Raw genomic sequence first — 14,507 nt, 5'->3', positions numbered from 1 at the left:
GTTCATCAATTGTCCCACCATAAAGTTTTTGCTCCCAGTCTACCTTAGCGAACTCCTCCCTCATCCTTTTATAGTCTCCTATAAGACTGTATGAAGAGCTGGAGGAAGTGATGGGCGTGGGAGTAGGGGGGATTGGCAGAGACACATGGCCCCTGCTGAAAGATACCGTGTGTATGTGGACACTGAGAACTGAATAGATTTGCTGGTTGTGTTGTTTATGGTTGACTGGTCTACTCATGCCCTCTTTGAAGCCTCTCATGCAGTGATAAAAAGTAAACCAACCAGCCCGTCCATCTTGGTGTCATCCATTCCCAAGCTGTACTTCCAATCCCATGTTGTTCCTCCATTACATGGAGTAAACGAGCAGAGGGCCCCAGTGATCACATATTCCCAGCCAGAACCATATTCCCAGCGGCCGGAGCCATGTCCCAGCAGCAGGAAACAGGTTCTCAGCATCACATTCCCGGCGGCAGCAACTATGTTCCCAGCGGCCGGAACCCCATGTTCCCAGCGGCCGGAACCATGTTCCCAGTGGCCGGAACCCTTGTTGCTGACAGCAGGAACCATGTTCCCGGAAGCATGTTGCCAATGGCAGGAATAAGTATGAAGCAGAGGTTTGAAGAAATACATGAAACATTGTTGGTGTGAGAGTGGCACATCAATTTGTACTGTTTACCAGAGGAACGGAAAGATTCCTGTCAGTAAGATGACTTTCTGCGTGAAATCTTTGCAGGGATTTGAACCCAGAGGAACAGCAATTGGTCAGAGACTAGTCACCTGGAATAACATGGTGAAAAACACAGGGTATCAAGCAACACTTGCAAACTATCCTTTCAAATATGCGGAGGAACAAGCCAAGAGGTGAGTTACATCACTCAGTAAGTACGATATGGAGATATCAGAGAATACTTTTTAGACAAAGGCCATTCAGCCCATCTTGTCTACACTGGCTCTTCAAATAAGCATTGTGACTTAGAGCCATTCCCTGCCTTTTCCCTGTATCCCTGCACATTGTTTCTATTCAAATCATCATCTAATTCCCTCTTGAATGACTCAATTGGACCTGCCTCCATCATACTTCCAGGCAATGCATTTCAGACCTGAAACAAAACAGAAAATCTGTTGCAGATTCCAGCATCCACAGTAATTTGCCTTTATCCCAGACCTCAACTACTCGCTGTGTGATAAAGGTTTTTCTTCATTACACTTGCTTCTTTTGCAATTCACCTTTAATCTGTGTTTTTTCCTTGATCCTTTTCCAAGCAAGACTAATTTCTCCCTGTCTACTTTGTAAGCCCCCTTATGATTTTGATCATCTGTCAGATCTTCTCTTCGCCTTCTTCTCTCCAGAGAAGCCCAGCCTCTCCAATCAATCCACATAACTGAAGTTTCCCATTCCTGGAACCATTCTTGTAAACCTCTTCTGCACTTTCTTCAATGCATTCCCATCCTTCCAATAATGTGGCACTCAGACTGTATTCAGTACTCCAGCTGAGGTTTAACTAGTGTACTAACTGGCATTTAACTTCTACTCTGTGCTCCTGTTAATAAAGCCCAGAGCACTATAATCATTATTAAGTTTTGAAATTGTCCCCTGCACGCCAAGATCTAGATCATGATTATATATCAGGTAAAGCAAGGGTCCCAGTACAGACCCCTGGGGATAACTACTACAAATATTCCTCCAACCCGAAAACATATCCATGACCTTTACTTTCTGCTTCCTATTATTCAGACAATTTTGTATCCACGTTGTTACTGTCCCTTTCGTTCTGTGAGCTATAACCTTTCTCACTAGTCTGTTATGTGGAGCTGTATCGAATATCTTCTGAAATCCGGTTACACCACATTTATCAGCATTACCCTCATCCACCCTCTCTGATACTGCCTCAGAAAATCTCAAATTTTACCTTTAGAAATCCATCCCAAAGCAATGGGGCACACAGACTTTGGCCAGATTTTTTTAGTGTCGCACACGCATTTTCTTTTGCAGGAAAAATATGTTGCAATAAAGGGCTCAAAAAAACCTGTTGAAAGGGCTGCAGGCTACAGAGATTGGGGTAAATCAGCTCTCTTTATTTGACCGATTGAGTGTTTTTGACCCTGCTAGCGATTTCACAGGTGGACAGTTTGATGTCGGGACTTCCTTTTCAAACCTGAGCATAAGAGTGAATAATTGGGGAGAGCAATGGATCAGCATAACCAAGGCAGAAGATTAACCAAGCCAGAGGGAGGGGATTCAGCATCTGTTAAAAGAACAGTGACTGTATTTTGTTACGCCTGCTGCACAGTTTATTTTAACCCTTATATGATGGATAAAGAATTACGAGTAGACTTCTTGTTAGTACAACCAATATTTATTTAAAACACACAATCAAGAATCACCCGACCAACAATAGGTTATCTTACAGAAAATACTAAAGTTCAAGTCCAGTATGAGACCTTGACTTGACTTTGTGTGATTGGCAAGTACCCAAGCAAATATTGGCCTTTATCTGTGCGCTGGTGTCTGTAGTACTCTGCGTAGTCTGGCCCTCTGGCTCTGGTCTTTCTTCCTTCTCCAGAGTGGTGGCTCTCTTCATGCTGGTCGTTGCTGGTGACAGTCACTGTTGTTGTAGCTTGTTCATGACACCAGAAAGAGAGAGAGAGAGAGCGCTTCTTCTGTTGTGCAGCACCTTTTTGCACCCCTTTTGGCCATTGCCAATCAATTGATCAGGACTCGATCACCCTGATTGATAAAGTCCAATTGGGAGGTGCCACACCAATCTCTGGGTGTGTCCCCACCGGCCATGTCTGTAGATGCTGGGGGTGTGTAGGACACATGCCTCCCTCCCAAATAAGGGGTTATGGCGCCCTTATGTCTGGTAAACAACCCAGTTTGACCAGAAAGCCCCTTTTGCCCTGGAGATGACCTCCAATCCCTTGAAAGTGATGAAGCCGAAACCGCGGGACGACATGGTGTCTTTGTCTTTAATCACTTTCACCTCAGAGATCTGCCCGTACTTGGAGAAAACGTCTTCCAGGGACTGTTCATCTGTTTCGAAGTTCAGGCCACCAACAAACAACTTTCCTTCTTCGGTCATGGTGACAAGATTGCTGCGCACTTGTCTGTGTGAAGCTGCAGGAGCTGGCCTAATAGTGGAGCAGGTGGTCCTGGTGGTCTCGGGGAGCATGTATATGGTGGTAGGGGTCTCTTATAATCTCGGGCAAAGTGTCCCGGCTGCCTGCAATTAAAACATGTCCCTCTATCTGTCCCCAGGGCTGCTGTGTAAGGTGGAGCTGTAGCTCTGTGGTGTTGGGGATCCCCTCTACCTTCATTTCTCCATACTGGACCTTGGCTAGCCCTCATCGGAAGCATTCTGGTTTCCCTATCTAACCGTGACGTTGGGGCTCCCTGAACTTCCTGTTCCCAGACTCGAACTAACCATCGGAGCACCTCTGTTTCATTGTGTGTGGTCTCTGACGGGTCAGAGTTAGCACAGGCTTTCTTGCCTTCCTCTGTGGTGTGTTAGACTAATGTCCTAGCCCATTTGGATGAATTGGCTTCATTTAATCTCGCCCAATCTAATTCCCCATATTTTCGCGTGAAGTAGATCCATAAACAACCAGCAAAGGCAATCAGATGTTCCCCTTTCCTCTGTCTACATTTATGTAACCCATCTATAGGGTCCCCTTTATTAAATCCTACTGTGGTCAATATCGCTTCCTTGATCTCATTTAAGGTTTCTTTCCCAACATTTTGAGGGGCTGGCAGGGCAGACTTTACAGACTTGCTATCAGTTTCACTTCTTCCCTTTCATCTAGACCATGCATTATCTTTTACTGCCTAATGTCCTCAAAGAAACTGTGTTGGTCAACTGATGGCTCAAATGTTGTGATTTTATTTGCAATTCGGCCAGTTGTGCCACTGTGAACGGGGTTGTGCATGAAATAGCTGGGCCCTGAGACTCTCCTACCTGACGTTCAGTTGTTGCTGAGTGCATCGGTTCTGGAGATGAATCTGGGGGCGCAGTGGGTATGACTTCCCTTGGGAAAGATGGTGGTGAACTCCACCCCTCGTTTCGCCTAATGTACAGCTTAGCATTCTCTTTTAACTCTCCCGATCCACATCCTCTCCTCTTCCTCTACTGTCCCGAAGGTACACATAAATCTGTTTTGAACTGATTCCAGCTGTGAAATTTCTTGCTTGGATTTGGAGTGGTCAGTGATTGCCTGTCTCTGTTTTTTTACTGGCTTGATGTAGCACTTTTATTGCTGCCTGCAGATCAGTGCATATAGCTTCCAGTCATGCTACTGCCTGCTCAACCTTCACCTTTGGCCAAGACAGCGCGTTGGGCATCTTGGTAGGCTCTCTCATACTGGGTTTGAAAATTGCCCAGATGTAATAAATTTGCCTGGTTGGTTCTCTTTAATTCATCTACCTCTCTGTCCTTTTCGGCTTTTATTTGTTTTATCCTCTCCTGCTGTTGTTTCTTTAGTTTCTTAATCTCCTCCTCCTTTTCCTCCTGTGCCTGCTTCGATTCCTCCAGTTCCTAACAAACTGTGTTTAATTCCTTTTCTGATCTTATCAGCTGTCCTAAGCAGCTCACAATGGCATTCTCTTTTTCACTTTTGCCAGCCCGTTTTCCCTGAACTTTTCTTAAATTATCCCAATACTTCTGCCCTAGGGAGCCTGGCCCGTCTCAGTATTGACACAAGATTCTGCCCATAGGGGCCTGAAGTTTCCTGCCATTCTGTGTTCAACGGCAAGGGGTATGGAGTTGATCGGAGTGTGAGTACGGCTTTGGGTTACATTCTGGTCCTAATCCCTTCGGATTCTAAAGTAAACCTATGGAGTTTACCCTATCCTCCTTGGTAATAACAATGCATGCGCAATAAACAATTTCCCAAAAGCGGTTATTTGTCCAGTAAGGAGTTTACACCTGTTGGCTCTGAGTTTTAAATAATCGTTCAGTGTAGGTTCTGTGGGATTCAATATTGGAGCAACAAAGTTACTTCTTGTCAATATCCCAGCGGAGTCGCCAATTGTTCTGCCTGCCGCATAGTCTGTTTTAATCCTTATACGATGGACAAAGAATTGCAAGTAGACTTCTTGTTAGTACAACCAATTCTTATTTAAAACACACAATCAACAATCACCGACCCAACCAACAATAAGTTATCTTACAGAAAATACTGAAGTTCAAGTCCAATACTAGACCTTAACTTAACTTTGCGTGACTGACAAGCACAACAGCAGATATTGGCCTTTATCTGTGCGCTGATCTCTGTAGTCCTCTGCTTAGTCTGGTCCTTTAGTCTGGTCTGACACCCTGGCTCTGGTCTTCCTTCCTTAAGAACATAAGAAATAGGAGCAGGAGTAGGCCATCTAGTGCTTTGAGCCTGCTCTGCCATTCAACAAGATCATGGCTGATCTGAAGCGGATCAGTTCCACTTACCCGCCTGCTCCCCATAATCCTTAATTCCCTTATCGATCAGAAATCTGTCTACCCGTGACTTAAACATATTAAACGAGGTAGCCTCCACCACTTCAATGGGCAGAGAATTCCAAAGCTTCACCACCCTCTGAGAGAAGTTCCTCCTCAACTCTGTTCTAAACTGCCCCCCCTTATTTTGAGGCTGTGCTGTCTAGTTCTGGTTTCCTTTCTAAACAGGAAGAATCTCTCTACCTCTACCCTATCTAGCCCCTTCATTATCTTGTATGTCTCTATAAGATCCCCCCTCAGCCTTCTAAACTCCAACGAGTACAGGCCCAATCTACTCAATCTCTCCTCATAAGCTAACCCCCTCATCTCCGGTATCAGCCTGGTGAACCTTCTCTGTACTCCCTCCAAGGCCAATATATCCTTTCGCAAATAAGGGGACCAAAACTGCACACAGTACTGTAGTTGCGGCCTCACCAGTGCCTTGTACAGTTGCAGCAAGACCTCCCTGCTTTTACATTCTATCCCCCTCGCTATAAAGGCCAACATTCCATTTGCCACTATCTTGGATCTGGTGCTATGTAATGAGGCGGGTAGAATTAGGGACCTTGCGGTGAAGGATCCTCTTGGAGAGAGTGATCATTGCATGGTGGAGTTTCTGTTGCAGATGGAGGAGGAGAAAGTGGGTTCCCGGACACGCGTCCTTTGTTTGAATAGAGGGGAGTATGGTAGGATGAGAGAAGAATTGGCGAATGTGGACTGGGGGAGCGCGTTGGAAGGTAGGTCTGCTGAGGAGCAGTGGAGGATCTTTAAGGAGATCTTTCTTGGTGCTCAGCAGAAATTTATTCCAATGGTCAAAAAGGACAGTAGGAGGAGAGGTAATAAGCCGTGGATAACGAAGGAGGTGAAGGAAAGTGTTAAATTAAAAGCGGAGGAATTTAGAGTAGCTAAGAGCAGTGGGCGAGAAGAGGATTGGGAAAGGTTTAAATGTCAACAAAGATTGACAAAGAAGTTGATAAAGGAGGGTAGGAGAAGCTATGAGGCTGGGCTAGCACTTAATATAAAAAAGGATAGCAAGAGTTTTTATAAATATATAAAAAGGAAGAGGCTGGCTAGGGTGAACGTTGGTCCTTCAGAGGATGAGAAAGGGGACCTAGTGGTAGGGGATGGGGAAATGGCTAAGGTCTTGAATAACTTTTTTGTTTCTGTCTTCACGGAGGAGGACGTGAATAATTTGCCGGGTGTTAGCGATGGAAAGGTGGTAGGACTGGAGGGTCTTAATGACATTACTGTTACTAGAGAGGTGGTGCTCGACAGACTGGAGGGGCTGATTGTGGACAAGTCGCCAGGACCGGATGGAATGCATCCGAGGGTTCTGAAAGAAATGGCGGAGGTGATAGTGGATGCCTAGGTGGTTATTTTTCAGACGTCGCTGGATTCCGGGGAAGTGCCGGAAGATTGGAAAACGGCTAATGTTACGCCGTTGTTTAAGAAGGGTGCCAGGCAAAAGGCGGGGAACTATAGGCCGGTTAGTTTAACGTCTGTGGTAGGTAAAATGTTAGAATCCGTCATTAAGGAGGAAATTGCGAGGCATCTTGAAGGGAATTGCTTGATAGGGCAGACGCAACACGGTTTCATTAAAGGGAAGTCGTGTCTGACAAATTTACTGGAGTTCTATGAGGATGTGTCTAGGGCAGTGGATAGAGGAGAGCCGGTGGATGTGGTCTTTCTGGATTTTCAGAAGGCGTTTGACAAGGTACCTCACAAGAGGTTATTGCAGAAGTTCAGGGGACATGGAGTTGGGGGTAGGGTGTTAGCGTGGATAGAGGATTGGTTGGCAAATAGGAGGCAGAGAGTGGGGGTCAATGGGTGCTATTCGGATTGGCGGTTGGTGACTAGTGGGGTGCCCCAGGGGTCGGTGCTGGGGCCTCAGCTATTTACCATTTATATAGATGATCTGGAGGAGGGAACCGAGTGCAGGGTGTCGAAATTTGCTGATGACACCAAGATTGGGGGAACGGCAAATTGTGCGGAGGGTGTGGAGAGTCTGCAGAAGGATCTAGATAGGCTGGGCGAATGGGCCAGGAAATGGCAAATGGAATTTAATGTTGGCAAGTGTGAGGTGGTCCACTTTGGTAGGAAAAATGGTAGGAAGGACTATTACTTACGAGGCGAAAAACTGCAGCAGGCGACGGTGCAGAGGGACCTCGGGGTCCTTGTGCATGAGTCGCAAAAACCCAGCTTGCAGGTGCAGCAGGTGGTCAGGAAGGCGAATGGGATGCTGGCCTTCATAGCGAGGGGGATTGAATATAAAAGTAGGGAGGTCTTGCTGCAGCTGTATAGGGCATTGGTGAGGCCGCAGCTGGAGTACTGTGTGCAGTTTTGGGCGCCGCACCTGCGCAAGGATATTTTGGCCCTGGAGGGAGTGCAGAGGAGGTTTACTAGGCTGATACCGGAGTTGAGGGGATTGAGCTATGAGGAGAGGCTGAATAAACTAGGCTTGTACTCGTTAGAGTTTAGAAGAATGAGGGGAGATCTCATTGAGACGTATAAGATGATGAATGGGATGGATAGGATAGAGGTGGAGAGACTCTTCCCGCTCAAAAAAGACAGTAGGACTAGGGGGCACAGCCTCAAGATAAAGGGGAGGCGGTTTAGAACGGAGTTGAGGAGGAACTTCTTCACTCAAAGGGTGGTGAATCTCTGGAATTCTCTGCCCGTTGAAGTGGTGGAGGCTGCCTCGCTAAATATTTTTAAGAAGCGGGTTGATGGGTTCTTGATAAGAGAGGGGATTAAGGGTTATGGGGAGAGGGCGGGAAAGTGGAACTGAGCCGCGACAGATCAGCCATGATCTTATTGAATGGCGGGGCAGGCTCGAAGGGCTAGATGGCCTACTCCTGCTCCTATTTCTTATGTTCTCATGTTCTTATGATCACCTTCTCGGGTGTGGTGGCTCTCCTTGTGCTGGTCGTCGCTGGCGGTGGTCACCATTGTTGTAGATCATTCATGGAATCAGAGAGAGAGAGCTTTTCTGTTGTGCAGCACCTTTATACCCCGTTGAGTTTCACGTTCCTGTTGGCCATTGCCAATCAATTGATCAGGACTTGATCACCCTGATCGATAAAGTCCAATCAAGTGCTGCCACACCAATCTCTGAATGTGTCCCCAGTAGCCATGTCTGTAGGTGCTGGGGGCACGTAGGACACACACCTCCCTCCCAAGATAATGAAGGGGTTATGGCACCCCTATGTCTGGTAAACAGGGTGTGGAGATGCCGGCGTTGGACTGGGATAAGCACAGTAGGAAGTCTCACAACACCAGGTTAAAGTCCAACAGGTTTATTTTGCTGCCAAATAAACCTGTTGGACTTTAACCTGGTGTTGTGAGACTTCTTACTCTGATAAACTACCCAATTTGACCATGAAGTCACTTCTGTCCTGGAGATGGCCCATATCCTGCGTATTCAGTCGTCTGCAGCCTGTTTATTTCTGTCTTTTAGGTTGCAGCCTGCTGTTTAGTTCTTGCCCAATTGTCCCAGAGTGCTTTATAAATTACCATTTTAGGTGGCCCATTTGGCCACAATTTCCAAAAGAATTCCAAAGTTCTTCTGTTCATTTACCATAGAATCATAGAATTGTTTCAACACAGGAGGAGACCATTTTGACTGTCATGTCTGTACTTGCCCTCTAAAGGAGTAATTCATTAGTGTCCTTCCCCAGCTTTCTCCCCAGAGCCTTGTTTGTTCTTCCTTTTCAGATAATAACCTTGAATGCACGATTGAATCTGCCTTTCATTTCAGGCACTGCATTCCAGATTCTCACCATTCACTCAGTGAAAATATTTTTCCTCATTGTTTTCTTATCGCTATTGCTTCTGTTTTCTAATCATCTGTATCCTCTGCTTCTCAATCCTTCCACCAATGGGAAATATTCTGTCCTCACCCTTCATTATTTTGAATACCTTGATCAAATTTCCTCTCAACCTTCTCCAAGGAAAATGCTTCCAGGTTCCCTAATCTATCTACGTAACTGAGTTCCTAGCCCTGGAACCATTCTTGTGACTCTTTTCTACACTCTCTCTGATGCCTTCACGTCTTTCCAAAGGTGAGGTGCTTATACAAGTTTAACGTAACTTCCTTGCTTTTACACTTGATGTTGTGAATGATAAAGCCCAGGATACTGTGCGCTTTATTAACTATTCTCTCAATTTGTCCTGTCACTTTCAGTGATTTAAACACATATGCAGCCCTGTTCCTCTGCTCCTGCACCCTCTTTCGGCATTAAATTGTCCACCTATTCCACCAGCCTGTCTATTTCCTTCTGACATTCTACACTATCTGACAGTTCACTATATTTCCACATTTTATGTCATCTGCAAATTTTGAAATCGTGTCCTGTACACCAGTCTCTAGATCATGAATATATTTCAGGACAAGCAGGGGTCCCAGCACTGACCCCTGGTAAACCCCACTCTAAATCTCCCTCCATTACCAAAAACAACCACTGACCACTATTGTTTCCTGCCACTCAATCAGTTTTGTTTCCGTGTTGCCACTGTCCCTTGTATTCCATCAGCTTGAATTTTGCCCACAATGTGTTTTGTGCCTCTTTATCAAATGTCTTTTGGATGTCCATGTTCATGTCTACCAGTGCCTCCTTCTCATTGGACTGGAAACATACTGTTGTAGACAATTCTCCTGAACACGCTCTCGGAACTGTTGCCCTTCTCTGCTTTTCATTACTATTTATGGTTAAATAGTTACTTATCATACGGATATAATGTGCTCAGCTACAAATTGACATTAGAGATATTAGCAAATACACTCGTGGGGACATTAAGCCACTCTAACAGGGCTATCATCACCAGTGGCTGTCGGTTAATGTCATTTGCGTGTGACGAGCATTCATCTTCTGCGATTACCGGCAGTGATTTCTGAACTTGCATAAAGATTGAAACATAATATGTTGGCCTGCTCTGACAGGGGTGTATTCTTGTACAGTTTTAAAATGAAAGAGTGGAGAGATATATACATCAAGCTCCTCTTGTTTATCTGCACCAATTGCAGCAGTTGTGGACTCGCCAACTTTAAGGGCATTCAAATGGTCATTGGATAGGCATATGGATAATATTGGAATAGTTTAGGTTAGAGGGTCATTAGATTCGTTCCACTGGCCGGCGCAACATCGAGGGTCGAAGGGCCTTTGCTGCGCTGTAATGTTCTATGTTTCTCTGTTTCTAATTGTTGTTCATTTTATATCTGCTTTCTGATTTCATACAAGTCACCGGGAGGATAGGTGGTCAGATGATCCCTACGAGAGAGACAAGCGGCAAGCAGAATGGAATTTCCACAAGGACAGCTTTTTCTGTGATGTTCCAAGTAAGTGTTGGGTTCTAAAAAATCACTTAGCTTTGTTTAAATGCCAGAGCAATCATTAGCAACATTATTCATGTCTGTCTTGGGGTCTGGAGCCTAGTCGTGTTGTTGAGTGCTTAAATTGGAAGCTGTGTTTAACTTGACCTACCCTTTCTAACCTTGCTGCTCCCGAGATGAGCTCTGTCTGAGTAGACAAAGGCAAAGTATTGGGACCTTTCAGTAGATTGCCAAATATTTCTAAATAAGAACATAACATAAGAACATAAGAAATAGGAGCAGGAGTAGGCCATCCGGCCCTTCGAGCCTGCCCCGCCATTCAATAAGATCATGGCTGATCTGTCGTGGCTCAGTTCCACTTTCCCGCCCTCTCCCCATAACCCTTAATCCCCTCTCTTATCAAAAACCCATCAACCCGCGTCTTAAAAATATTTAGCGAGGCAGCCTCCACCACCTCAACGGGCAGAGAATTCCAGAGATTCACCACCCTTTGAGTGAAGAAGTTCCTCCTCAACTCTGTTCTAAACCGCCCCCCCTTTATCTTGAGGCTGTGCCCCCTAGTCCTACTGTCCTTTCTGAGCGGGAAGAGCCTCTCCACCTCTATCCTATCCATCCCATTCATCATCTTATATGTCTCAGTGAGATCTCCCCTCATTCTTCTAAACTCTAACGAGTACAAGCCTAGTTTATTCAGCCTCTCCTCATAGCTCAACCCCTTCAACTCTGGCATCAGCCTAGTAAACCTCCTCTGCACTCCCTCCAAGGCCAAAATATCCTTGCGAAAGTACGGCGCCCAAAACTGCACACAGTACTCCAGCTGCGGTCTCACCAATGCCCTATACAGCTGCAGCAAGACCTCCCTACTTTTATATTCAATCCCCCTCGCTATGAAGGCCAGCATCCCATTAGCCTTCCTGACCACCTGCTGCACCTGCAAGCTGGGTTTTTGCGACTCATGCACAAGGACCCCGAGGTCCCTCTGCACCGTCGCCTGCTGCAGTTTTTCTCCACGTAAGTAATAATCCTTCCTACCATTATTCCTACCAAAGTGGACCACCTCACACTTGCCAACATTAAATTCCATTTGCCAGTTCCTGGCCCATTCGCCCAGCCTATCTAGATCCTTCTGCAGACTCTCCACACCCTCCGCACAATTTGCCGTTCCACCAATCACTGGCTCCTGTTCTGGAACAGCTAGCTGATCAAGGTCAGAAAAAGCAGCAGGAAATGCAGGGGTGACCATCAAGCGGTGAAATCATACAAAGAAAAAGAAAATTACAGCATAGGAACAGGCCCTTCAACCCTTCACCGTCCATGCTGCCTGACTTAACTAAAACCCCCTACCCTTTCGGGGACTATATCCCTCTATTCCCATCCTATTCATGTACTTACCAAGATGCCCCTTAAAAGTCACGACCATATCCGCTTCCACTACTTCCCCTGGCAATGAGTTCCAGACACCACTACTCTGTGTAAAAAAATCTATCTTGTACATCTCCACGGTGAAGCCTTCCATTGTTTGCTGGAGCAGACGAGTGAAGGAGCAGAGAGAGATAAGATTTTACCTGTTAAAAACCTGTTTAAATAAGTTTAAAGCACTTTGTTCTTTGTAGAACTGTTTAAAGCATTTTTTTTGTATTTCCCGCTCTAAGAATTCTGAGGGAGTGGTTAGAAGGAGTTGTGGGCCAGCCAGCTTTAAATCAGCGCCAGGTTTAAAAGGAGGCCTGGTGTAGACAACGGGCAGTGTCGGAGCGGGCAGTGGAGTGAGAGGGAAGCAGAGTGAGCAATTAGGGCTTAATATCAAAAGGGCTGGGGAGAAAAAGGGCCAGGTGAGTTCGTGTGGAAATTTTCAACATTACTACAGTGAATAATGGAGGGGCATGTGATGTGTGGTTTCTGTATGATGTGGGAACTGGTGGACCCCAGGGTCCTTCCCAGTGACCATGTCTGCAGTAAGTGCAGGTTGCTGGAGGAGCTCCAGCTCAAGGTAGATGAGCTGGCCTCTGAGCTACGGACGCTGAGGCTCATCAGGGGGAGAAAGGGTGCCATTGTCAATGGGGTGCAAGTAACATCCACCCCCCCTAGACTGGCTAACTCTAAGGGTCAGGAACAAGAGGGGGCTGCTGAGAGGAGGAAGGAGGGTGGGGAGAGGAGGCCTCAGCCTCTCAAGCTGCATAACAGGTTTGAGGTTCTTGCTTCCAGTCTGGATGAGGACGAGGGAGGTGAGGTCGGTGAGCAAACTGCGCACGGTACAGTGATGCAGCAGGACATAGGCAAAGAGAAGGGGAAAAGGAACGTAGTTGTAATTGGGGATAGTGGGGTGAAGGGTATTGACACTGTCCTTTGTCACAATGACAAAGTGCACAGAAGGGTGTGTTGTCTGCCTGGTGCTCGGGTCCGGGATGTCACATCTGGGCTGCAGAGGAACCTGGAGTGGGAGGGTGAGAATCCGGTCGTAGTTGTTCATGTGGGTGCCGACGATGTAGGCAAAATGCAAACTGAGGATCTGGGGAGGGAGTACGAAAAGCTGGGAATGGAATTAAAAAGTAGAACCGACAAGGTGGTCATCTCTGGGCTACTGCCTGAACCGAGTGCAGACGGGCATAGGGTTGATAGGATGAAGGAAGTGAATGGGTGGCTCAGGGATTGGTGTGGGAGGAATGGGTTTGAATTTATGGGGCATCGGCACCAGTATTGGGGTAGGTGGGACCTGTTCGGGCGGGATGGGGTTGGTCCGAACCGTGCTGGGATCAGAGTGCTGGCTAATCGTGTAAAGAGGACTGTAGACAGGGCTTTAAACTAATTGAGGGGGGGGGCGGTGGTGTGAGGGTAGGTGACATTGCGAGGTCTAAAGTTAAGGAGAGGGTACAGGTAAGGGAAGAGGCCGAGGATGTCCCAATAATAGAGGGAGTAGGCGGCATGAGTATGGTTGGTGGCATTCCAGCAAATAAGGTCCAGGTGAAGGCTGGGATGAAGGTGCTTTATCTGAATGTGCGAAGCATTAGGAATAAAGTGGATGAGTTGGTGGCGCAGATCGACACAAATGGATATGATCTGGTGGCTGCAGGGTGACAGGGACTGGGAGCTGAATGTACAGGGCTATCAAGTGTTTAGGAAGGATAGGCAGGAGGGAAAAGTGGGGGGGCGTAGCTCTGCTGATTAAGGATAGCATCAAGGTGGTAGCGAGGGATGATATTGGAGCCAAGGAGCAGAAGGTGGAATCGTTGTGGGTAGAGATTAGGAACAGCAAAGGGAGGAAGACGCTGGTGGGTGTCGTCTATAGGCCCCCGAATAATGATCTGGAGGTGGGGCGGGCTGTTAACGCGCAAATAAGTGTGGCATGCAGGAATGGGACAGCTGTGGTTATGGGGGATTTCAATCTGCATATTGATTGGTGGACCCATGTTGGACGCGGGGGGCTCGAGGAGGAGTTCTTGGAATGCTGCAGGGATAGTTTCCTCGAACAGTGTGTGTTGGAGCCGACGAGGGAGCGAGCTATCTTGGATCTGGTGCTATGTAATGAGGCGGGTAGAATTAGGGACCTTGCGGTGAAGGATCCTCTTGGGGAGAGTGATCATTGTGTGGTGGAGTTTCTGGTGCAGATGGAGGAGGAGAAAGTGGGTTCCCAGACACGCGTCCTTTGTTTGAACAGAGGGGAGTACGGTAGGATGAGAGAAGAATTGGCGAATGTTGACTGGGGGAGCGCGTTGGAG

General features: G+C 46.8%; 1 protein-coding gene across 9 annotated transcripts in view; it reads left to right on the top strand.

Moving 5' to 3' along the window:
- The window catches only part of disp1 (dispatched homolog 1 (Drosophila)), a 415,387-nt gene that overhangs the window by 386,865 nt on the left and 14,015 nt on the right, over window positions 1-14,507 (top strand). For all 9 annotated transcript variants that reach the window (XM_080193046.1, XM_080193045.1, XM_080193042.1 and 6 more), the window contains 2 exons: window positions 734-861; window positions 10,703-10,800. In XM_080193046.1, coding sequence (XP_080049172.1) covers window positions 734-861; window positions 10,703-10,800 — 226 coding nt within the window. The remainder of the gene's footprint in view (window positions 1-733; window positions 862-10,702; window positions 10,801-14,507) is intronic.

Source organism: Carcharhinus amblyrhynchos, chromosome 7, assembly GCF_965287045.1.
Source record: "Carcharhinus amblyrhynchos chromosome 7, sCarAmb.v2.hapA, whole genome shotgun sequence".
NCBI classification, from domain to species: Eukaryota; Metazoa; Chordata; class Chondrichthyes; order Carcharhiniformes; family Carcharhinidae; genus Carcharhinus; species Carcharhinus amblyrhynchos.
This window is presented reverse-complemented; position numbering and strand designations above follow the sequence as displayed.